The 23,224-nt window shown below is 44.1% G+C and overlaps 1 protein-coding gene across 1 annotated transcript in view; it reads left to right on the forward strand.

Annotated features, from left to right (window-relative positions):
* Window positions 1–3: 3 nt before the first annotated feature.
* Window positions 4–23,224, forward strand: part of LOC115120271 (carboxypeptidase Q-like) — a 42,831-nt gene continuing 19,610 nt past the window's right edge. Inside the window, 4 exon segments of the mRNA XM_065027576.1 lie at window positions 4–112; window positions 635–1,073; window positions 1,859–2,066; window positions 2,314–2,521. Coding sequence (XP_064883648.1) covers window positions 635–1,073; window positions 1,859–2,066; window positions 2,314–2,521 — 855 coding nt within the window. The 5' untranslated portion in view covers window positions 4–112.

The following is a 23,224-nucleotide window of genomic DNA, read 5'->3' on the forward strand; positions in this document are numbered from 1 at the left end:
ACTGATTTGCCGTAGTCTTTCATATCACGGAAGTTATTTTGAAATTGATAAAAAATAGCTAGTTGGCTAGAAGGAATAACATTTATTGTGAATTATTCCACCTGTCAAGACGGTAAGCAATTTGCCAACTAACTGTAGAAGAAGGTTTGTTATTTTTTTTATTGTGTCCTAATTTAAAAGTCCTTTCATGTTTCGCTAGTTAGGAATCACAACGACTGACGTTAGCTATACGGATCCTTGTGGCTTGCTTCCTTGTTTTGCTATGCATTTCACTGCGTCAATTAGCCGACTAAAATCTATGACTGGTCTGGACCGAAGTCACATTTTTTTATTTTTTTTATTTAAAGTGGTTTGAGCACCCAAAGAATAGCCTGCAATTACACGGAACAATGTCTCTGAAATCTGTAGTTATTAAAAAATGAGTTACGTCGGAGCTCCAGTCCGCCCATACTAGTTGCCGCTGTACCTCAATACGTTTCTGTTCCCAGTAATGAAGTAAACACTGGCACGTGTAGCGTGCTGTCATATTTTAAGCAAATTAGGGAAATGTGTGTTCGGTGCATTAGCGTAAATAGACTGTTGTCACGAGGAAAGTATTTGTAAATAACCTTCATATGTTCTTGTCTGCCTCCAGATGCAGGGCCGGCAGATAAAACAATGTGGCTTTTCCTCACTGACTCTTTTGGCCACATTTCTCCATTGTAACTGTTTGCCACACAGTACTGGTGGAAAGCCATTTCCAGAGACCGCTAAAGAAATTGCCAGCTATGCAAAGGTAGCCAAGAGCATCATAGACTTGGCTGTGTATGGCAAAGCCCAGAACCGCTCCTATGAGAGACTGGCAGACTTCACAGATACAATAGGGAACCGTGTCAGTGGCTCTAAGAACCTGGACCTGGCTATCAAGTACATGTTCAGTGCCCTGAGGAAGGATGGGCTGGAGAACGTACATCTAGAACCAGTGAAGATCCCACACTGGGTCAGGGGAGAGGAGAGCGCCGTGATGCTACAGCCCCGGAACCACACCATGGCCATCCTTGGACTGGGCAGCAGTGTGGCTACACCCCAAGGAGGTAGGTCTATGGGCAGTTCCACGGAAATGAAATTACACTCAATATTTTTCACTTAATGTATACCAAACAAAAACCATTGATTTCAATGTTTAACAAACCATAGAACTCTATACACAAGGACTACAATTTCCACTGAACATTTTACAAAAATAAATTTATAGGAAGAACTGTGCAGGTGCAAAGTTTGGAAACAGAATAAAACTGAGGGAGATTTTTACTGTAATTCAGTTACCAAACTTTGCATCTGTTCTCCAATAAGTTTTTTTTTTTTTTTTTTTTTTTTTTTTTTACTGTGTGAATTATTCATTGTAGTCAATGTGCATAGAGTTGTATGGTTTGTTAAATGTTTAAATCAGTGGTTTTGGAGTCTCAGCGTAATTCTGTTATCGTGGAACTGCCCCTGTGTTCTATAGCGATGAGTTCTATCACTCAAGCCTAGACAATGCTGATGGTGTTGCCACTATTTGCTAGGCCCCAACTCAAGCCAAGGTGTAGATATTTAGATGAATCTTCGACTGGGGCACTGATGTATTTTTATATAACCATTATTTAACCAGGCAAGTCAGTTAAGAACAAATTGTTATTTACAATGACGGCCAAACCCGAATGACGCTGGCCCAATTATGTGCTGCCCTATGGGACTCCCAATCATGGCCGGTTGTGATACAGCCTGGATTCGAACCAGGGTGTCTGTAGTGACGCCTCAAGCAGTGAAATGCAGTACCGTAGACCGTTGCTCCAAGCATGTCACTTTTTTTGTGGCTTTTGGTCTCCTCTCGGTTCAGGCATTGAAGCAGAGGTGCTGGTGGTGGAGTCTTTTGAGGAGCTGAAGAAAAGGCAGAAGGAAGCAATTGGGAAGATCGTGGTGTATAACCAGCCCTTTGTCAGCTATGGGGAGACTGTGCAGTACAGGGAGTTTGGGGCATCCAAGGCAGCTGTAGTAGGAGCTGTGGCTACTCTCATCCGGTCCATCACACCCTTCTCCATCAACAGGTACTGGATGGGTCACAATGATCCAATGTATCCCTTCCCTTATAATGCCAATTAGTTGAATGCTTGTCTAAGGCTGGGACTGCATGTAGCCATCTCTCTTCCTGTCCCACATTTCTAGCTATTTGTGTATTCCATATACTTGTATTCCTCTAGTACACCTTATCATAAGTCATTTATGGGAATCCAAAAGTAGTACAGTGCCCTATTTCAGGTGATAATTTCTAACATGGGTCTCTCTGTGTTGCAGTCCTCACACAGGCTGGCAGGACTACCAGGAGGGAGTGCAGAAGATCCCTACCGCCTGTATCACAGTGGAAGACGCCATGATGATGGCCAGGATGGCTAAGCGAGGCCAGAAGATTGTGGTCCGACTCACCATGAACGCCCAGACCTTCCCTGATGCTGACTCCTTCAACACTGTGGCTGAGATCATTGGCAGCGAGCACCCAGAACAGGTAAGCTACGAGAAATGTCCCATTGGGTCTAAACCATTTGTATAAATTGCTACTCCCTTCCTAGGCTACCTGGGGCAGCAGGTAGCCTAGTGGTTAGAGTGTTGGACTAGTAACCGAAAGGTAGGTAAAGAAATCTGTCGTTCTGCCCCTGAACAAGGCAGTTAACCCACTGTTCCTAGGCCGTCCCGTAACTGATTTGCCTAGTCAAATAAAATAAATAAAAATTATACAAATGTTTATTTGAAACGTTAAAGGGGATCCCATATAGATTATTTGTTGAACAGGGATACTATTCCAAAAATAAATGATAATAATATGCACTTCCTACTAGCACTGAATTTGCTGATGACTACTTTGTAGAGGGAATGTGATGTGTTGTCTCACCAAGCTTTCTTAAGATGAATCAGAGCTGGGCGATGAGGACTGGAAGCCATAATGCGTTCAATTGCCTGAATTGATGCAATAAGGATAAATATAATGATATAAGTTGATAACATTAATGTGCACCACAGTTTTATTCTTTTTTTCTTTTTGACTTCTACTACTAGTTTGATGGTTGTACCCATCAATTGTCCCATTACTACTGTAGTATGATGGTTGTACCCATCAATTGTCCCATTTCTACTGTAGTATGATGGTTGTACCCATCAATTGTCCCATTACTACTAGTTTGATGGTTGTACCCATCAATTGTCCCATTTCTACTAGTTTGATGGTTGTACCCATCAATTGTCCCATTACTACTGTAGTATGATGGTTGTACCCATCAATTGTCCCATTTCTACTGTAGTATGATGGTTGTACCCATCAATTGTCCCATTACTACTGTAGTATGATGGTTGTACCCATCAATTGTCCCATTACTACTGTAGTATGATGGTTGTACCCATCAATTGTCCCATTTCTACTGTAGTATGATGGTTGTACCCATCAATTGTCCCATTACTACTAGTTTGATGGTTGTACCCATCAATTGTCCCATTTCTACTAGTTTGATGGTTGTACCCATCAATTGTCCCATTTCTACTAGTTTGATGGTTGTACCCATCAATTGTCCCATTACTACTAGTTTGATGGTTGTACCCATCAATTGTCCCATTACTACTAGTTTGATGGTTGTACCCATCAATTGTCCCATTACTACTGTAGTATGATGGTTGTACCCATCAATTGTCCCATTACTACTAGTTTGATGGTTGTACCCATCAATTGTCCCATTACTACTAGTTTGATGGTTGTACCCATCAATTGTCCCATTACTACTGTAGTATGATGGTTGTACCCATCAATTGTCCCATTACTACTGTAGTATGATGGTTGTACCCATCAATTGTCCCATTACTACTGTAGTATGATGGTTGTACCCATCAATTGTCCCATTACTACTGTAGTATGATGGTTGTACCCATCAATTGTCCCATTACTACTAGTTTGATGGTTGTACCCCTCACTTGTCCCATTACTACTGTAGTATGATGGTTGTACCCATCAATTGTCCCATTACTACTAGTTTGATGGTTGTACCCCTCACTTGTCCCATTACTACTGTAGTATGATGGTTGTACCCATCAATTGTCCCATTACTACTAGTTTGATGGTTGTACCCATCAATTGTCCCATTACTACTAGTTTGATGGTTGTACCCCTCAATTGTCCCATTACTACTGTAGTATGATGGTTGTACCCATCAATTGTCCCATTACTACTGTAGTATGATGGTTGTACCCATCAATTGTCCCATTACTACTGTAGTATGATGGTTGTACCCATCAATTGTCCCATTACTACTGTAGTATGATGGTTGTACCCATCAATTGTCCCATTACTACTAGTTTGATGGTTGTACCCATCAATTGTCCCATTTCTACTAGTTTGATGGTTGTACCCATCAATTGTCCCATTTCTACTAGTTTGATGGTTGTACCCATCAATTGTCCCATTACTACTAGTTTGATGGTTGTACCCATCAATTGTCCCATTACTACTAGTTTGATGGTTGTACCCCCACTTGTCCCATTACTACTGTAGTATGATGGTTGTACCCATCAATTGTCCCATTACTACTAGTATGATGGTTGTACCCCTCACTTGTCCCATTACTACTGTAGTATGATGGTTGTACCCATCAATTGTCCCATTTCTACTGTAGTATGATGGTTGTACCCATCAATTGTCCCATTACTACTAGTTTGATGGTTGTACCCATCAATTGTCCCATTAAGAATCACCCATATTAGCAATCTTATTTAATTTAGAATATTTTAAAATGTACTAAAAGGGCCTCCTGAATGGTGAGTGGTCTAAGGCGCTGCAGTGCTTGAGGCGTCACTACAGACCCGGGTTCAATCCCAGGCTGTGTCACAACCGTCCGTGACCGGGAGGCCCATAGCACGGCGCACAATTGGTCCAATGTCATCTGGGTTAGGGGGAGGATTTGGCCCGGAGGGGGCTTGACTTGGCCCATCACGCTCTAGCAACTCTTTGTGGTGGGCTGGGCTCCTGCAGGCTGACCTCGGTTGTCAGTTGAACGGTGTTTCCTCCAACACATTGGTGCAGCTGGCTCCTGGGTTAAGAGGCATGGTCTGGCGGGTCATGTTTCAGAGAACACATGACTCGACCTTCATCTCTCCTGAGCCCGTTGGGGATTTGAAGCGATGAGACAAGATCGAAAAAAGGAGTATTATATTATTGTTATTAAAACATGTACTAACAGCATGGGGCTGCTTTTTGCACTATGTGAAGCATTCCAATCCTCTCCCATTTTGCCATTTGTCACATCTGTTTCCCTTGTACATCCAGTCCAACAAATCCATAGACTAGGCATCACTTTCCCCCAACAGATGCACTGAGGTATGACCAGGACTAGGGTTTTCTGTCAGAGGTAGGGAGGGAGTGGGTGACTAATTTCACATAGGTTTGACACATGCTCTGTGTGTGCTGTAAGGGCAGCGTGAACGCCTGAATCTCCTCTCCCCTGGGAGCCAATTAGAAGGCAGGGACAGCAATGGGATGTCAGTCAGAGGAGGATCATTCTGTAAGGTTCTGTCCAGTTCCACAGCATTTGTCCGAGCACACTGTGAGCCGTGTCCATGGAGTTTCTCATTAGTCTTGACCGGACACTGCTTGTGTCGCTAATGTCACCTTATTCCCTATATAGTACACTACTGTTGACCAGGGTCCCTAGGGCTCTGATCAAAAGAGGTGCACTATGTAGGGAATGGGTTGCCATTTGGGATGAGACTACTGCCTGGATGAGGGCTCTTTGCGGAGATTTGCCATTTCATCCTGTCTCTGCTATAGCTAACGCTCTTCTGTCTATCTAAGCTTCTGATCTGTTTGCAAGAGGGCTATGAATTTGTTCCGGTAAGATGTTTCTTTGTTTGATTTGACAGGGAGATTTGTCACATTCTGACAGTTTTGTCAGCATTAATCTATTCTGAAATGAGTACTAAACCTAAGGGGATCCCTCATTGTATCTCATGTTTCCATTATTCAATCCCCTCAGATCTACAGGAGTGACTAGGGAGTAGGGGATGTACTAGATATTGATTTAGGAGTTTAGCACTTGCATCCCTCAACACTTTTATAGCAGAGCCAGTCCTCTGAGACTATTCTGTAGTCACTAGCATCCCTCCACTTCTATAGCAGATCCAGTCCTCTGAGACTATTCTGTAGTCACTAGCATCCCTCCACTTATATAGTAGATCCAGTCCTCTGAGATTATTCTGTAGTCACTAGCATCCCTCCACTTCTATAGCAGATCCAGTCCTCTGAGACTATTCTGTAGTCACTAGCATCCCTCCACTTCTATAGCAGATCCAGTCCTCTGAGACTATTCTGTAGTCACTAGCATCCCTCAACACTTCTATAGCAGATCCAGTCCTCTGAGACTATTCTGTAGTCACTAGCATCCCTCAACACTTCTATAGCAGATCCAGTCCTCTGAGACTATTCTGTTCTGAGACCTTCGGTAGTGCCATGCCCTGTCAGTAATTCTTCTCTTCGGTGCTCTCTCTGATTTAGAGGGGTTGGGTTTAATGCGGAAGACACATTTCAGTTGAAGGCATTCTGTTGTACAACTGACTAGGTTTCCCCCTTTCCTCTGTTTGAACTGTGTCCCAGATTGCGTAAGGAGGAAGGAACGTGGCTGTAGCTCTCTCTGCTGATGTAAGAGACTCCTACTTGTCTTTAGTCTGCCTTTTCTGGGTTGTCATCTCTACAGAGGAAAAACACAACTGGGATCCCTAGGAAACACTGACACTATGGAAAGTCATTCTGTGTCATAAACCTCACTTCCTATTATTCTGAACTTTGACTAGGCCAATAGAACACTTGGCTACATGGGGGAAACGGTATTGTCTCTGTTCTCCTCTCTACTACAGGGCTTGTGCTGATGCGTCATTCAGTTCTGAAGAAGATATCACCTCGGTATGGAAGGTGACTCATTTAGTGACCACAAAAACAGCTTTTATTTTTCTCTGGAAAGTCCCTATGCCAAGCATTCCCATACCACGTTAATTGATTGAAACATTGTGACATTAATCTTAGTATGAGTCACAGTGGCAGTACACTGAGTGTGAGTGTTTTTTTTACTGTCTTTAGCTGCTGTGTGTCAGATGTCAATGATGCGTTAGCACAGCAGTGTGAGTGACTGGCTGTGTCCTGTCCTGACTCCGAGTCATCCAGTCATGAGGCAGGGAGGAGCACTCCAATCATGTGCTACTTGGTAATTGATGTCATAAAAAAAAGATTCTAAAGAAGAGACCATTCTGTTCTCTTAAAACAATTCAGAGTTCTGACCTACATTGCCTAATAAGTAAGTAGCCTTGCATGAGTCTTGGCTTTTGAGAGTCATAACGGCTCATAGGAGCAGGAGCCTATCTCCTGTTTCTGTAGTGAGGCAGCTTGATGTACCAGTACACTTCCTGGACAGGACACTAGTCTATCTCCTGTTTCTGTAGTGAGGCAGCTTGATGTACCAGGACACCTCCTGGACAGGACACTAGTCTATCTCCTGTTTCTGTAGTGAGACAGCTTGATGTACCAGTACACCTCCTGGACAGGACACTAGTCTAGTGCAGGGCCGGACCACCAATCTATCTCCTTAATGCTGAGTGCCAAGCAGAGATGCATTGGGTCCCAGTCTTTGATATGACTCGGTGGGGGATGGAACTCCCAACCTTCTAATCTCAGGGTGGACACTCTAACCACTGACTGGGTAAAAAGAGGTCTTAACATTGACTTCTCAAGTCATCTTATGTAGTTTACATGGAAGCTTAGATGAGCGTTGTCGAGGTGGAACCCTCAAAAGGTCTTATGTAGTTTACATGGAAGCTTAGATGAGTGTTGTCGAGGTGGAGCCCTCAAAAGGTCTTATGTAGTTTACATGGAAGCTTAGATGAGTGTTGTCGAGGTGGAGCCCTCAACAGGTCTTATGTAGTTTACATGGAAGCTTAGATGAGTGTTGTCGAGGTGGAGCCCTCAAAAGGTCTTATGTAGTTTACATGGAAGCTTAGATGAGTGTTGTCGAGGTGGAGCCCTCAAAAGGTCTTATGTAGTTTACATGGAAGCTTAGATGAGCGTTGTCGAGGTGGAGCCCTCAAAAGGTCTTATGTAGTTTACATGGAAGGAGCCCTCAAAAGGTCTTATGTAGTTTACATGGAAGCTTAGATGAGTGTTGTCGAGGTGGAGCCCTCAAAAGGTCTTATGTAGTTTACATGGAAGCTTAGATGAGCGTTGTCGAGGTGGAGCCCTCAAAAGGTCTTATGTAGTTTACATGGAAGCTTAGATGAGCGTTGTCGAGGTGGAGCCCTCAAAAGGTCTTATGTAGTTTACATGGAAGCTTAGATGAGCGTTGTCGAGGTGGAGCCCTCAAAAGGTCTTATGTAGTTTACATGGAAGCTTAGATGAGCGTTGTCGAGGTGGAGCCCTCAAAAGGTCTTATGTAGTTTACATGGAAGCTTAGATGAGCGTTGTCGAGGTGGAGCCCTCAACAGGTCTTATGTAGTTTACATGGAAGCTTAGATGAGTGTTGTCGAGGTGGAGCCCTCAAAAGGTCTTATGTAGTTTACATGGAAGCTTAGATGAGTGTTGTCGAGGTGGAGCCCTCAAAAGGTCTTATGTAGTTTACATGGAAGCTTAGATGAGCGTTGTCGAGGTGGAGCCCTCAAAAGGTCTTATGTAGTTTACATGGAAGCTTAGATGAGCATTGTCGAGGTGGAGCCCTCAAAAGGTCTTATGTAGTTTACATGGAAGCTTAGATGAGCGTTGTCGAGGTGGAGCCCTCAAAAGGTCTTATGTAGTTTACATGGAAGCTTAGATGAGCGTTGTCGAGGTGGAGCCCTCAAAAGGTCTTATGTAGTTTACATGGAAGCTTAGATGAGCGTTGTCGAGGTGGAGCCCTCAAAAGGTCTTATGTAGTTTACATGGAAGCTTAGATGAGTGTTGTCGAGGTGGAGCCCTCAAAAGGTCTTATGTAGTTTACATGGAAGCTTAGATGAGTGTTGTCGAGGTGGAGCCCTCAAAAGGTCTTATGTAGTTTACATGGAAGCTTAGATGAGTGTTGTCGAGGTGGAGCCCTCAAAAGGTCTTATGTAGTTTACATGGAAGCTTAGATGAGTGTTGTCGAGGTGGAGCCCTCAAAAGGTCTTATGTAGTTTACATGGAAGCTTAGATGAGCGTTGTCGAGGTGGAGCCCTCAAAAGGTCTTATGTAGTTTACATGGAAGCTTAGATGAGCGTTGTCGAGGTGGAGCCCTCAAAAGGTCTTATGTAGTTTACATGGAAGCTTAGATGAGTGTTGTCGAGGTGGAGCCCTCAAAAGGTCTTATGTAGTTTACATGGAAGCTTAGATGAGCGTTGTCGAGGTGGAGCCCTCAAAAGGTCTTATGTAGTTTACATGGAAGCTTAGATGAGTGTTGTCGAGGTGGAGCCCTCAACAGGTCTTATGTAGTTTACATGGAAGCTTAGATGAGTGTTGTCGAGGTGGAGCCCTCAAAAGGTCTTATGTAGTTTACATGGAAGCTTAGATGAGTGTTGTCGAGGTGGAGCCCTCAAAAGGTCTTATGTAGTTTACATGGAAGCTTAGATGAGTGTTGTCGAGGTGGAGCCCTCAAAGGTCTTATGTAGTTTACATGGAAGCTTAGATGAGTGTTGTCGAGGTGGAGCCCTCAAAAGGTCTTATGTAGTTTACATGGAAGCTTAGATGAGTGTTGTCGAGGTGGAGCCCTCAAAAGGTCTTATGTAGTTTACATGGAAGCTTAGATGAGTGTTGTCGAGGTGGAGCCCTCAAAAGGTCTTATGTAGTTTACATGGAAGCTTAGATGAGTGTTGTCGAGGTGGAGCCCTCAAAAGGTCTCCTCTCCCGATGAAGAGGAATAGAAACTGTCTATGGTAGGGAGGGAGAGACACTGTCCTCCAAAATATATTTGCTTTGGTTTGGGAGAATGTTCCCATTCTGTCCTGTAGTGTAAGTTGCATAACCTGTGTGAACTTTGCTGTTGACTGTGATTTGGTCTGTTCCATCATCAACAGTCTGTTTGATAGTTCCCTATATGGATATAACCTAGAATATGCAGGAAGGGCTAGTACAGATCTTGGGCTCCAATGGTATTGCAGTGGAGGGCTTTATAATGGAGACATATGTAAGGGAATTGTAGGCTTTGACTTTATTCCAGGAAAATCTGAGGCCTGTATAACATAACTTTTACCCATGCCTAATGCATGTGCAGACCCTCACGCACTTCAACCACACTTGTCTGGTCCACTTGACTTATTTGAGCCCACATGGCAGTCAAATGTGTTACTGAGGTAGCTAGTCTACATGGGTCTTTACAAGGTTAAAGAAGAATTCAGTCTGACTTTTCACTGTGTCACACAGCCAGGCCTGGTGCTGATAGTGATGGTGAGGACTGAGGATGTTCCTTCCCTCATTGTTCCACTACTCACGTCCCATAGACGTGTGATGTGACAGACGGACGCCTTCCTTGGTCTGCTGTAATTACAGAGGGCAGAAGGACGTTCTCCTCCTCCGCAGTCTCTACCGACTCCACTGCCATGTTTAATCTGGCAGAGTTATCAGCTCTAGCTAGCTAAACCCAGAGCAGAGCCAGAAGCCCTGTGGATATACCTTCCTTGGCTCGAGGGGAGAGCTAGGCAGTCAGCTGCAGGCACGACTCGTCTACAAGTGTCAGGCTATCACAGATAAGTCTCAGGTATACCCTGAGGAGATTGCTACTGAATCCTCACACTCGCCATTCATCTCCTTCTGCCAGAAGCACTTTGCAGAAGGACAAGTAAAGGCCAATGACAGTTTAAAGCAATCAAATTGTAACTCATAGAATACGTTCACCTTACTGGGTCTTATCAGTAATAGAAGTACGTAACTTATCTTTTGTTCCTTCAGTTTGACTTTTCTCAGACAGGCTGTTGTTTTTGTTTTTTGAGCTAGTTATCTGTTGTCCATTTTCTCTGGAGTCTTTGAAGCAAGGGTTTCTGGGTCAGAGGAGTGGCTGTGCTGTAATGATGCGTGATGCCCATTACAATGCCACACACAGACTACACTAAAGCCTCTCCCTCCTTTTTCCTGCTTCCAGGCTCTCCTTTCCAGACCCCCCTCCCGGTTCCTCAAATCTGTTCAGGTAGTAACTCCCTATTCCATACAAATGTCTCCCCGCTGAACACTGCTCTGATCGCATCCCTGCTCTCTCTCTCAACCCTACACACCAAGAACCCTGTATTCTCTTTAGTGGTTGATGCTAAATGGGACTGAGCTTAACTCCCCTCTTATAGACACTCAAGGGCAGTCAGATTCTGCATTATATCCAATGCTTTAGAGATGCTTTTAAATGTCTAACAAATAAAGCAAATGCGGCCGTGTCAGTGGGATTTCACAGAGAGAAAGTTTCAAAGCAGAGAGAAAAGCCAGAGCTAAAACAATAACTAAATGGAGAGATTCTGTCAGACTGCAAAGCTCCATTCTGTTTAAAAATAAAAACAATGTACGTGTTTTTTTAAGGCTGTCTTATAAAAATCCTTTTCCCCCGTTTTGGTTATTGTGGTCAATTTTGTTGAGTTTACGTCTAAGCATAATAGGTCACAGAATGAGCTTGGTCCTTTGTTCTGAAGACCTGCCACGTCTGTGCTTAGGTTCAGTGACCACACCTGCACTTGGTCTGCTCATAGTTGGCTCCTCGCCCCACAGACACACGCCATCCATAACGTGAATAGCTCCCCTTTGTTAAAATGTTTTATGCAGTGTTGCTAACTGTAGGCTATAAACATGCCTCATTCATGTGTCCTGATGTGGAGGCTACAGTGCTGTATGGCTGGGACTAGAAGTTGTTGTCCTCTATTCCCACTTCATGTAACCTTTTTGGATTCAGGAAGTACACTTGAATAACAATTAAATATGTGAAAAACTGCATTTATTTTCAATGACTTCTCAATAAACTGAGTATAAGCTATTTCCATTTTTGAATTTTAAATTAAAATCACTTTCTGAATTGACTGCCTTCATTTTCCATTGATCCCAGCCCTGCTATTCACTTGCTTAGTCATTTGTCATTTGTCATCTGACAAAATGGCCTTCAGAATGGTCTGTGTTGTGATGTCATCTGTCACTCAGGCGTTTCACGGACTCTTTTGTCCCGGTAGAACAAATCGATCCTCGACTGCTCTCTCCTCAGAGGCAGCAGTAGTTTGACTGGCACCACATTCAGACTACAGTACAATTACCAGGATATGTCAAGGCAATTATCTTCTCACTGACAGCTAAATTAAAGCTTTACATTTAGACATTTAGCTGTTCTCTTTGCTGAGAATATATCATTATTCCATATACACGTTGGCCTAATGTAATTATGTAACAAGACATATCATGCATAGGCTATATTTTATGAAATCTAGATCCACTTTCCCTATATGGCCCAAAGTGCTACATTAACAGAATACCAGGTATTATTTGTCACGTAATGATTTTTTTTCTCTAAAAGAAGTAGTTTGCTGTGGCACACAGTATGGGACCTGTAGTAGAGATAATAGTAGGGAGGGTACTGCCGTTTGTTGGCTAGGCTACATAGAAATGGAATCACTAGAAAGGGAAGAGGTTCTATGTCCATTTTAATGATTCCATTTCTTTGGTAGGCTACTGTCCTCTGGGACTCGCCCTGTCATAACCTGTCATTAACTCCACTGTGTTGAACAGCCTCTGCCCTGTCATAACCTGTCATTAACTCCACTGTGTTGAACAGCCTCTGTCCTATCATAACCCCTCATTAACTCCACTGTGTTGAACAGCCTCTGTCCTGTCATAACCTGTCATTAACTCCACTGTGTTGAACAGCCTCTGCCCTGTCATAACCTGTCATTAACTCCACTGTGTTGAACAGCCTCTGCCCTGTCATAACCTGTCATTAACTCCACTGTGTTGAACAGCCTCTGTCCTATCATAACCCCTCATTAACTCCACTGTGTTGAACAGCCTCTGTCCTGTCATAACCTGTCATTAACTCCACTGTGTTGAACAGCCTCTGCCCTGTCATAACCCCTCGTTAACTCCACTGTGTTGAACAGCTGCCATAACCCCTTGTTAACTCCACTGTGTTGGACAGCCTCTGCCCTGTCATTACCCCTCATTAACTCCACTGTGTTGAACAGCCTCTGTCCTGTCATAACCCCTCATTAACTCCACTGTGTTGGACAGCCTCTGTCCTGTCATAACCCATCATTAACTCCACTGTGTTGAACAGCCTCTGCCCTGTCATAAACCCTTGTTAACTCCACTGTGTTGAATAGCCTCTGCCCTGTCATAACCCCTCATTAACGCCACTGTGTTGAACAGCTGCCATAACCCCTCGTTAACTCCACTGTGTTGAACAGCCTCTGCCCTGTCATAACCCCTCATTAACTCCACTGTGTTGAACAGCCTCTGCCCTGTCATAACCCCTCATTAACTCCACTGTGTTGGACAGCCTCTGCCCTGTCATAACCCCTCGTTAACTCCACTGTGTTGGACAGCCTCTGTCCTGTCATAACCCCTCATTAACTCCACTGTGTTGGACAGCCTCTGCCCTGTCATAACCCCTCGTTAACTCCACTGTGTTGAACAGCCTCTGTCCTGTCATAACCCCTCATTAACTCCACTGTGTTGGACAGCCTCTGCCCTGTCATAACCCCTCGTTAACTCCACTGTGTTGAACAGCCTCTGTCCTGTCATAACCCCTCATTAACTCCACTGTGTTGAACAGCCTCTGCCCTATCATAACCCCTCGTTAACTCCACTGTGTTGAACAGCCTCTGTCCTGTCATAACCCCTTGTTAACTCCACTGTGTTGAACAGCCTCTGCCCTATCATAACCCCTCATTAACTCCACTGTGTTGAACAGCCTCTGTCCTGTCATAACCCCTCGTTAACTCCACTGTGTTGAACAGCCTCTGCCCTGTCATAACCTGTCATTAACTCCACTGTGTTGAACGGCCTCTGCCCTATCATAACCCCTCATTAACTCCACTGTGTTGAACAGCCTCTGCCCTGTCATAACCTGTCATTAACTCCACTGTGTTGAACAGCCTCTGCCCTGTCATAACCTGTCATTAACTCCACTGTGTTGAACAGCCTCTGCCCTATCATAACCTGTCATTAACTCCACTGTGTTGAACAGCCTCTGTCCTATCATAACCCCTCATTAACTCCACTGTGTTGAACAGCCTCTGTCCTGTCATAACCTGTCATTAACTCCACTGTGTTGAACAGCCTCTGCCCTGTCATAACCCCTCGTTAACTCCACTGTGTTGAACAGCTGCCATAACCCCTTGTTAACTCCACTGTGTTGGACAGCCTCTGCCCTGTCATTACCCCTCATTAACTCCACTGTGTTGAACAGCCTCTGTCCTGTCATAACCCCTCATTAACTCCACTGTGTTGGACAGCCTCTGTCCTGTCATAACCCCTCATTAACTCCACTGTGTTGAACAGCCTCTGCCCTGTCATAAACCCTTGTTAACTCCACTTTGTTGAATAGCCTCTGCCCTGTCATAACCCCTCATTAACGCCACTGTGTTGAACAGCTGCCATAACCCCTCGTTAACTCCACTGTGTTGAACAGCCTCTGCCCTGTCATAACCCCTCATTAACTCCACTGTGTTGAACAGCCTCTGCCCTGTCATAAACCCTCATTAACTCCACTGTGTTGAACAGCCTCTGCCCTGTCATAACCCCTCATTAACTCCACTGTGTTGGACAGCCTCTGCCCTGTCATAACCCCTCGTTAACTCCACTGTGTTGGACAGCCTCTGTCCTGTCATAACCCCTCATTAACTCCACTGTGTTGGACAGCCTCTGCCCTGTCATAACCCCTCGTTAACTCCACTGTGTTGAACAGCCTCTGTCCTGTCATAACCCCTCATTAACTCCACTGTGTTGGACAGCCTCTGCCCTGTCATAACCCCTCGTTAACTCCACTGTGTTGAACAGCCTCTGTCCTGTCATAACCCCTCATTAACTCCACTGTGTTGAACAGCCTCTGCCCTATCATAACCCCTCGTTAACTCCACTGTGTTGAACAGCCTCTGTCCTGTCATAACCCCTTGTTAACTCCACTGTGTTGAACAGCCTCTGTCCTGTCACTAACAGCCTCTGTCCTGTTAACTCCAACTCCACTGTTGAACAGCCTCTGCCCTATCATAACCCCTCGTTAACTCCACTGTGTTGAACAGCCTCTGTCCTGTCATAACCCCTCGTTAACTCCACTGTGTTGAACAGCCTCTGCCCTGTCATAACCTGTCATTAACTCCACTGTGTTGAACAGCCTCTGCCCTATCATAACCCCTCGTTAACTCCACTGTGTTGAACAGCCTCTGCCCTGTCATAACCCCTCGTTAACTCCACTGTGTTGAACAGCCTCTGCCCTGTCATAACCCCTCATTAACGCCACTGTGTTGAACAGCCTCTGCCCTGTCATAACCCCTCATTAACTCCACTGTGTTGAACAGCCTCTGCCCTGTCATAACCCCTCGTTAACTCCACTGTGTTGAACAGCCTCTGCCTATTAATAATAGCCTTGATACTTTACTAGAAACTGCACAATATTAGCACAACTAGTGAGAATCGAGAGGCCACTTGTTTTTCAGAAAGGACAGACCATGCCTCCTTGGAGGGTGTTTATGGATTCTAGGGACTTGTCCCAAAAGGTCAAACCCTGCCCATCTGACAGACTATTCATTGCATGCTCCATCAAATCCTCAAAGTATTTGAAAAAGCACATTTTTCTATTTTGACCCTGGGTGTGCTTTCTACCTGCCTGTAGTATCCCTCCTCTCCTAGACATCCTCGTAACTGTAGATCTGTCCCTCGCTGCTGCCATCCGGGGTTTGTTCTGTTCTTGAGGGTGAGTCTCCCTCCTTAATGGCCTCATAATCCCTATGTAGTGTATTACCTATGTGCCCTGGTCTAAAGTAGTGCAATACATAGAGAAATGGGGTGTAATTTGGGCCGGAGCCTGCGTGTCCCAGCCACACAGAGCAGAGGTACGCCACTCTTGATCAATGAGCCGCAGAGAGGGTTGGTTTCAGTGAGCCGCAGAGAGGGGTGGTTTCCCACTGTGCATACTGCCATTTTATTTCTCCATCTTCATGGCTGCTGAGCCCAGACGCAGCACAGCCCTTCAGCATCACCACCCTCTCTTGTCCTTCAAGCCTATTTAGGTGCATCATGTGTTGGACGACTGGGTCTTGAACCGAGGACCGGTTCTCTGGTTTTAAACATTGATGTCTTTCTTACAGAAGAAAGTGGTTGTAAACCCCATGGGTGGGTTTAGCTGAGGTTGTAAACCCCATGGGTGGGTTTAGCTGAGGTTGTAAACCCCATGGGTGGGTTTAGCTGAGGTTGTAAACCCCATGGGTGGGTTTAGCTGAGGTTGTAAACCCCATGGGTGGGTTTAGCTGAGGTTGTAAACCCCATGGGTGGGTTTAGCTGAGGTTGTAAACCCCATGGGTGGGTTTAGCTGAGGTTGTAAACCCCATGGGTGGGTTTAAAAACCCCATGGGTGGGTTTAGCTGAGGTTGTAAACCCCATGGGTGGGTTTAGCTGAGGTTGTAAACCCCATGGGTGGGTTTAGCTGAGGTTGTAAACCCCATGGGTGGGTTTAGCTGAGGTTGTAAACCCCATGGGTGGGTTTAGCTGAGGTTGTAAACCCCATGGGTGGGTTTAGCTGAGGTTGTAAACCCCATGGGTGGGTTTAGCTGAGGTTGTAAACCCCATGGGTGGGTTTAGCTGAGGTTGTTGCTGGCTGCTGATTTATGAGTCAGAGCCAGCTGGGGGAAACCATAGTTTATACTCTTCTCTCTCTGCATATTCATCAGTCACGTGATGGTTAAATTCCTGCATGAACCTATACAACTAGCAGTTCAGAGGAGGAATGGACTTAGATGGATGTGTATAAGTGTCTATAGGGTATGCCAAAACATTCATGAGTTGCTCAAAGTTGACCTATATTGCAGACTCCACCATACCATGAGACCTCTGTGTCTTTTTTAATTTTTTAATTTTTTATTTCACCTTTTTTAACCAGGTTTGCAAGTTGAGAACAAGTTCTCATTTACAATTGCGACCTGGCCAAGATAAAGCAAAGCAGTTCGACACATACAACGACACAGAGTTACACATGGAGTAAAACAAACATACAGTCAATAATACAGTAAAAAAACAAGTCTATATACAATGTGAGCAAATTAGGTGAGAAGGGAGGTAAAGGCAAAAAAGGCCATGGTGGCAAAGTAAATACAATATAGCAAGTAAAACACTGGAATGGTAGTTTTGCAATGGAAGAATGTGCAAAGTAGAAATAAAAAATAATGGGGTGCAAAGGAGCAAAATAAATAAATAAATTAAATACAGTTGGGAAAGAGGTAGTTGTTTGGGCTAAATTATAGGTGGGCTATGTACAGGTGCAGTAATCTGTAAGATGCTCTGACAGTTGGTGTTTAAAGCTAGTGACGGAGATAAGTGTTTCCAATTTAAGAGATTTTTGTAGTTCGTTCCAGTCATTGGCAGCAGAGAACTGGAAGGAGAGGCGGCCAAAGAAAGAATTGGTTTTGGGGGTGACTAGAGAGATATACCTGCTGGAGCGTGTGCTACAGGTGGGAGATGCTATGGTGACCAGCGAGCTGAGATAAGGGGGGACTTTACCTAGCAGGGTCTTGTAGATGACATGGAGCCAGTGGGTTTGGCGACGAGTATGAAGCGAGGGCCAGCCAACGAGAGCGTACAGGTCGCAATGGTGGGTAGTATATGGGGCTTTGGTGACAAAACGGATTGCACTGTGATAGACTGCATCCAATTTGTTGAGTAGGGTATTGGAGGCTATTTTGTAAATGACATCGCCAAAGTCGAGGATTGGTAGGATGGTCAATTTTACAAGGGTATGTTTGGCAGCATGAGTGAAGGATGCTTTGTTGCGAAATAGGAAGCCAATTCTAGATTTAACTTTGGATTGGAGATGTTTGATATGGGTCTGGAAGGAGAGTTTACAGTCTAACCAGACACCTAAGTATTTGTAGTTGTCCACGTATTCTAAGTCAGAGCCGTCCAGAGTAGTGATGTTGGACAGGCGGGTAGGTGTAGGTAGCGATCGGTTGAAGAGCATGCATTTAGTTTTACTTGTATTTAAGAGCAATTGGAGGCCACGGAAGGAGAGTTGTATGGCATTGAAGCTTGCCTGGAGGGTTGTTAACACAGTGTCCAAAGAAGGGCCGGAAGTATACAGAATGGTGTCTTCATCATTGGTAAAGATAAACGGTTGAGATTTAAAAGCTTTACAAACAAGGTTGTCAAACTATTTTGTCCACGTTGGTTTGAGTGAGAAAGACACTGAGGAGAACCAATCAGTAGAAAAGCACATCCCCTTCATTTGTCAACGCATCGTGCCGACAACATCAACATAGCCTTTCCAGACTCTGACGACAGGAGGACTTGGAGTTTGGTGTCAGCCGCACTAAGAATGACCCTCTGGATTTGCCTGGAAACGTTGGTGTTGGCCAAGTTATATACCAGCTAGCTATGTGCTTTAGCTGACATGGGTCTCTCTCCTGAGATGAGCAAATATTCACTGTGTCGGCTCTGAGTCGGCCTAGTCAGGTCCATGGAATGTGTTTCGCGTAACTCCAGGGAACATATTTTTTATGAGCAAACGTAACCTTGGGGCTGGGTCTGTGTCACAAATGGCACCCTTTTCTAGTGCACTACTTTTGTCCAGGACCAATGGGGATCTGGTCAAAAGTAGTGCACTATTTGGTGTATAGAGTGCTATTTGGGATTCAGCCTGGCAATTTCCTGAATGGGGTCAAGAAGAGCCTCTTCAATGATCAGTCAGCCTATTGGCTACCATTCTCTGTAGACAATGACACAGTGGTCACATCTATCAACTGTTGCTGTAAAAAAGTCATAAAAGCAAGTGCTGCTTGTTTCCTTGTGGTATGATGAATTGGTGTATAAATTCCTTGTCAAGGCATTTGGAGGTTCATAATAAATAGTAATATGTGCTCGACTCTTGGACTGAGCTGTGATTTAGATTCCTCTAGTATCGGACCCGAATGCCTTTTTCAGAGCCAGTCCGTTTTCACTTAGTAATGGCACTGAATCATCCAGAAAACCATACAAGGGTGATGTACAGCACGTACATAACTTTAGAAACACGGTTCTGGGCAAAATGAGATATGCGTCTTCTATGCAAATGAGTATCTTTAGATTTTTATTTATATTTTTTATGTCTTGCCTAATGTTTCCTCAGCTCCAACACTGAAGACCGGTGTGTTGAATTCACACCCCAAAACATCAACCTACAAAGAGTAGCAGCTGTGATGTGTTGAGTAGCCCACTACAGAAAGCCGAGCTCAGCATCCTCGACTCTGCTTTAAAATGTCACATTTTATTATGACATCTCAATATTGTGAATTAAAGCAGTGCAATCAAAGGACCAGAGCCATACACATTACTGTGAAAACAACTGCTGCACTTATCTGTGGAGAAGTCACTCAACATATTCACAGGAAATGAAACTGGTGGGATTGTTGACCTCATTTCCTGAATCATTTTGTCTCGAGGTCCAGGATCTGGTTTCAGACACAGATGACTAACATCAAAATGTCTCTTTATGGTTCCCTTCAGCTCAATTTCTTCTTGTGCCAATAATGCAGTCAGAGCTTGAATAAATAGGCCTCTGACCACTTAGTTGAGGAGCCACGAGTCATGACACATCAAGGCTGTAATAGAATTTATACATGATCATGGATTGCATGTAGAGCTCCTCTTTAGTCCCAGTGCTTTACATTGGATGGAAATTGCACACTACAACACTGCTGTAAAGTTGGGTACCACGTGGTATGAATGTGGGGAAATGGAAAAGCATTTGTTGTAGACTAAAAATGGAGCCCATGATGTGTGTCTCCATGATGTCTCTCCATGATGTCTCTCCATGATGTCTCTCCATGATGTCTCTCCATGATGTCTCTCCATTGTCTCCATGATGTCTCTCCATTGTCTCCATGATGTCTCTCCATGATGTCTCTCCATTGTCTCCATGATGTGTCTCTCCATGATGTCTCTCCATTGTCTCCATGATGTGTCTCTCCATTGTCTCCATGATGTGTCTCCATTGTCTCCATGATGTGCCCTGCCTGTGTGTTGGGTTGTCACCCATCAGCAGGCTGCAGATGTCCAACGTCAAACCGACACACTGTGCAGCTGCATCACTACTGTGGGGGGGAATCAGATTCACTGGCTGTCAGTTCCTGGGGGCCACAACAAATAAAATGCTTACCAAACATAATGTAAATCACATTGCTACAAATAGATAAGGATGGAGATGGAAACCTAGATCTAACCTCAGTATTTTATTTCAGAGCCTAAAGCTAATACTGGAAAGAGAATGCATCTGTAATGAATTGTAGTAATCTGTTCAAGGTCTGTCAACTTTTAGTCTCCGTGTTTTCTTATTATTATTTTCTTATTTATTATTTATTATCAGAGGGCAAGAGAAGGAGACTGTGAAATCTCCTGATTTACTGTGTAGATACTATCTATTTTTAACCTATTTATTTAACCTGAAACATTCTTATCTAGCTCTGTTTGTAGTTGTTTATTTAACCTTAAACGTTATTCTCTGTTTGTAGTTGTCACACACTCTCCACATGCGCTACTGTTTCTTATCTATCCTGATTGCCTAGCCACTTTTACCCCTGCCTACATGTACATATTACCTGTACTACGTGGTACCCCTGCACATTGACGGGGTACTGGTACTACTTGTATACAGCCTCCTTATAGTTATTTATTGCATTACTGTTTTCTGTTTTTATTCACACATCTTCTTACTTTTGACCTCTGCATTTTGGGGAAAAAGCTTGTAAGTAAGCATTTGATGGCGGATCTACACCTGTTGTATCCGGAGCATGTCGCAAATACACATGTATTTGATTTGGCCAAAAGGCCAGGGTGTGATGTGATTTATTGATTTTTGGAAGCGTGGAATGTTGTACAGTGCTGTAGTTCCATGTGGTGTACAATACATACTGCTAGTTTATAATTGGCAAAACTCCTGCTCTGTTCCAGGAAATGACAGGGCTTATCATAAGTGAGCCTGTGTCTCTGTCTGGGGGAGTATTTATGTACCCTTCCAGTCACATGACATGCCAACGTCTTGTCAATAGACCAGTATAGTTGCAAACAATATTAGAAAGCAATCGTTCTCTAGAGTTACCAACATTAGAGGCCTCTATGGAACTTTTTCCTTTTATCTTATTGGACAAAGGGGCACTCCTGTCAACATCGTGACTAAAAGCATAGCGTTTGCAACTGGCAACTACATTTCCATAGTGCCTCTTTAACCAAGCTGTGTTCAACTTTAAAATAGACTGAAGTTTTGGTTGCAGCAGCAGTCCTCAAGCACTGTAATGACTTGGCTTGCACATCTGTTTTACACTAAACAACTAATAGAACCTCATTTATGGCTCAACTGAGATGATCAGGCCATGTTGTTGTGCTGAACAAGAGGTGTGCTGTCTGTCCAAATCATTTGAATCTATTAGGAATAGTTAGGCTAATAGCCCTCACTGCTCGTACTACCTGAACCATGCACCATCTGGAGTACTGGATGTTGAACCATGGCAGAGATGTTCTAGTAGTGATTAAAACCCCTGCCTTCTTCTCATTAGTGCTATTGAAGTATTAACCTGGAAGTGAAGTACTAGTGTGACCCCATAATGTACTTCACAGGCTCAACTCTCACTCACTTATTCCTTGTGAACCTCTGATTTGTTCTCATCAAAGCATTGAGAAATGTGTTACAGAAAGTCTGACTTTATATTCAGGGTGGCTGTTTATGACCCGAGAATATCTTTGGCTATATATGCAAAAATGGTTGTACCAATCACAGATTGTCCCTGTTATTTAATCCCATGATTCTGTACCGCTCTACTGTGCCCGTGATGCATTTATATACAGTGACTTCGGAAAGTATTCAGACCCCTTGACTTGTTCCACATTTTGTTAAGTTACAGCCTTATTCTAAAATGGATTAAATAGTTTTTTCCCCCCTCAGGTCTCTCCAGAGATGTTCAATCAGGTTCATGTCCGGGCACTGGCTGGGCCACTCAAGGACATTGAAGCCATTCCTGCGTTGTCTTGGCTGTTTGCTTAGGGTCGTTGTCCTGTTGGAAGGTGAACCTTTGGCTCAGTCTGAGGTCCTGAGCACTCTGGAACAGGTTTTCATCAAGGATCTCTCTGTACTTTGCTCCATTAATCTTTCCCTCGATCCTGACTAGTCTCCCAGTCCCTGTAGTTCTGTCCTTGAGCTGTTCTTGTCTATTGATGATCTGTATTATGTTTTGTGTGGACCCCAGGAAGAGTAGCTGCTGCTTTTGCAACAGCAAATGGTGATCCTAATAAATAAAACTAAAAAAACTAAAACTGCCACTGAAAAACATCCCCACAGCATGATGCTGCCACCACCATGCTTCACCGTAGGGACGGTGCCAGGTTTCTTCCAGACATGATGCTTGGCATTCAGTCCAAAGCTCTCAATCTTGGTTTCATCAGACCAGATAATCTTGTTTCTCATGGTCTGAGAGTCCTTTAGGTGCCTTTTGGCAAACTCCAAGCGGGCTGTCGTACCTTTTACTGGAGTGGCTTCCGTCTGACCACGCTACCATAAAGGCCTGATTGGTGAAGTGCTGTAGAGATTGTTCCAGAAGGACAACCATCTCCACAGAGGAACTCTAGAGCTCTGTCAGAGGGACCATTGGGTTCTTGGTCACCTCCCTGACCACGGCCATTCTCCCCCTTATTGCTCAGTTTTGGCCGGGTGGCCAGCCCTAGCAAGAGTCTTGGTGGTTCCAAACTTCTTCCATTTAATAATGATGGAGGCCACTGTGTTCTTGGGGACCATCAATGCTGCAGAAATGTTTTGGTACCCTTCCCCAGATCTGTGCCTCGACACAATTCTGTCTCGAAGCTCCAGGGACAATTCCTTCGACCTCATAGCTTAGTTTTTGCTCTGACATGCACTGTCAACTGTATAACCTTATATAGACAAGTTTGTGTGATTTATTTTTATTTTTTATTTTTCCAAATAATGTCCAATCAATTGAATTTACCACAGGTGGACTCCAAGTTGTGGAAACATCTCAAGGATGATCAATGGAAACAGGATTT

This window comes from Oncorhynchus nerka, linkage group LG14 (genome assembly GCF_034236695.1).
Source record: "Oncorhynchus nerka isolate Pitt River linkage group LG14, Oner_Uvic_2.0, whole genome shotgun sequence".
Taxonomy (NCBI): domain Eukaryota; kingdom Metazoa; phylum Chordata; class Actinopteri; order Salmoniformes; family Salmonidae; genus Oncorhynchus; species Oncorhynchus nerka.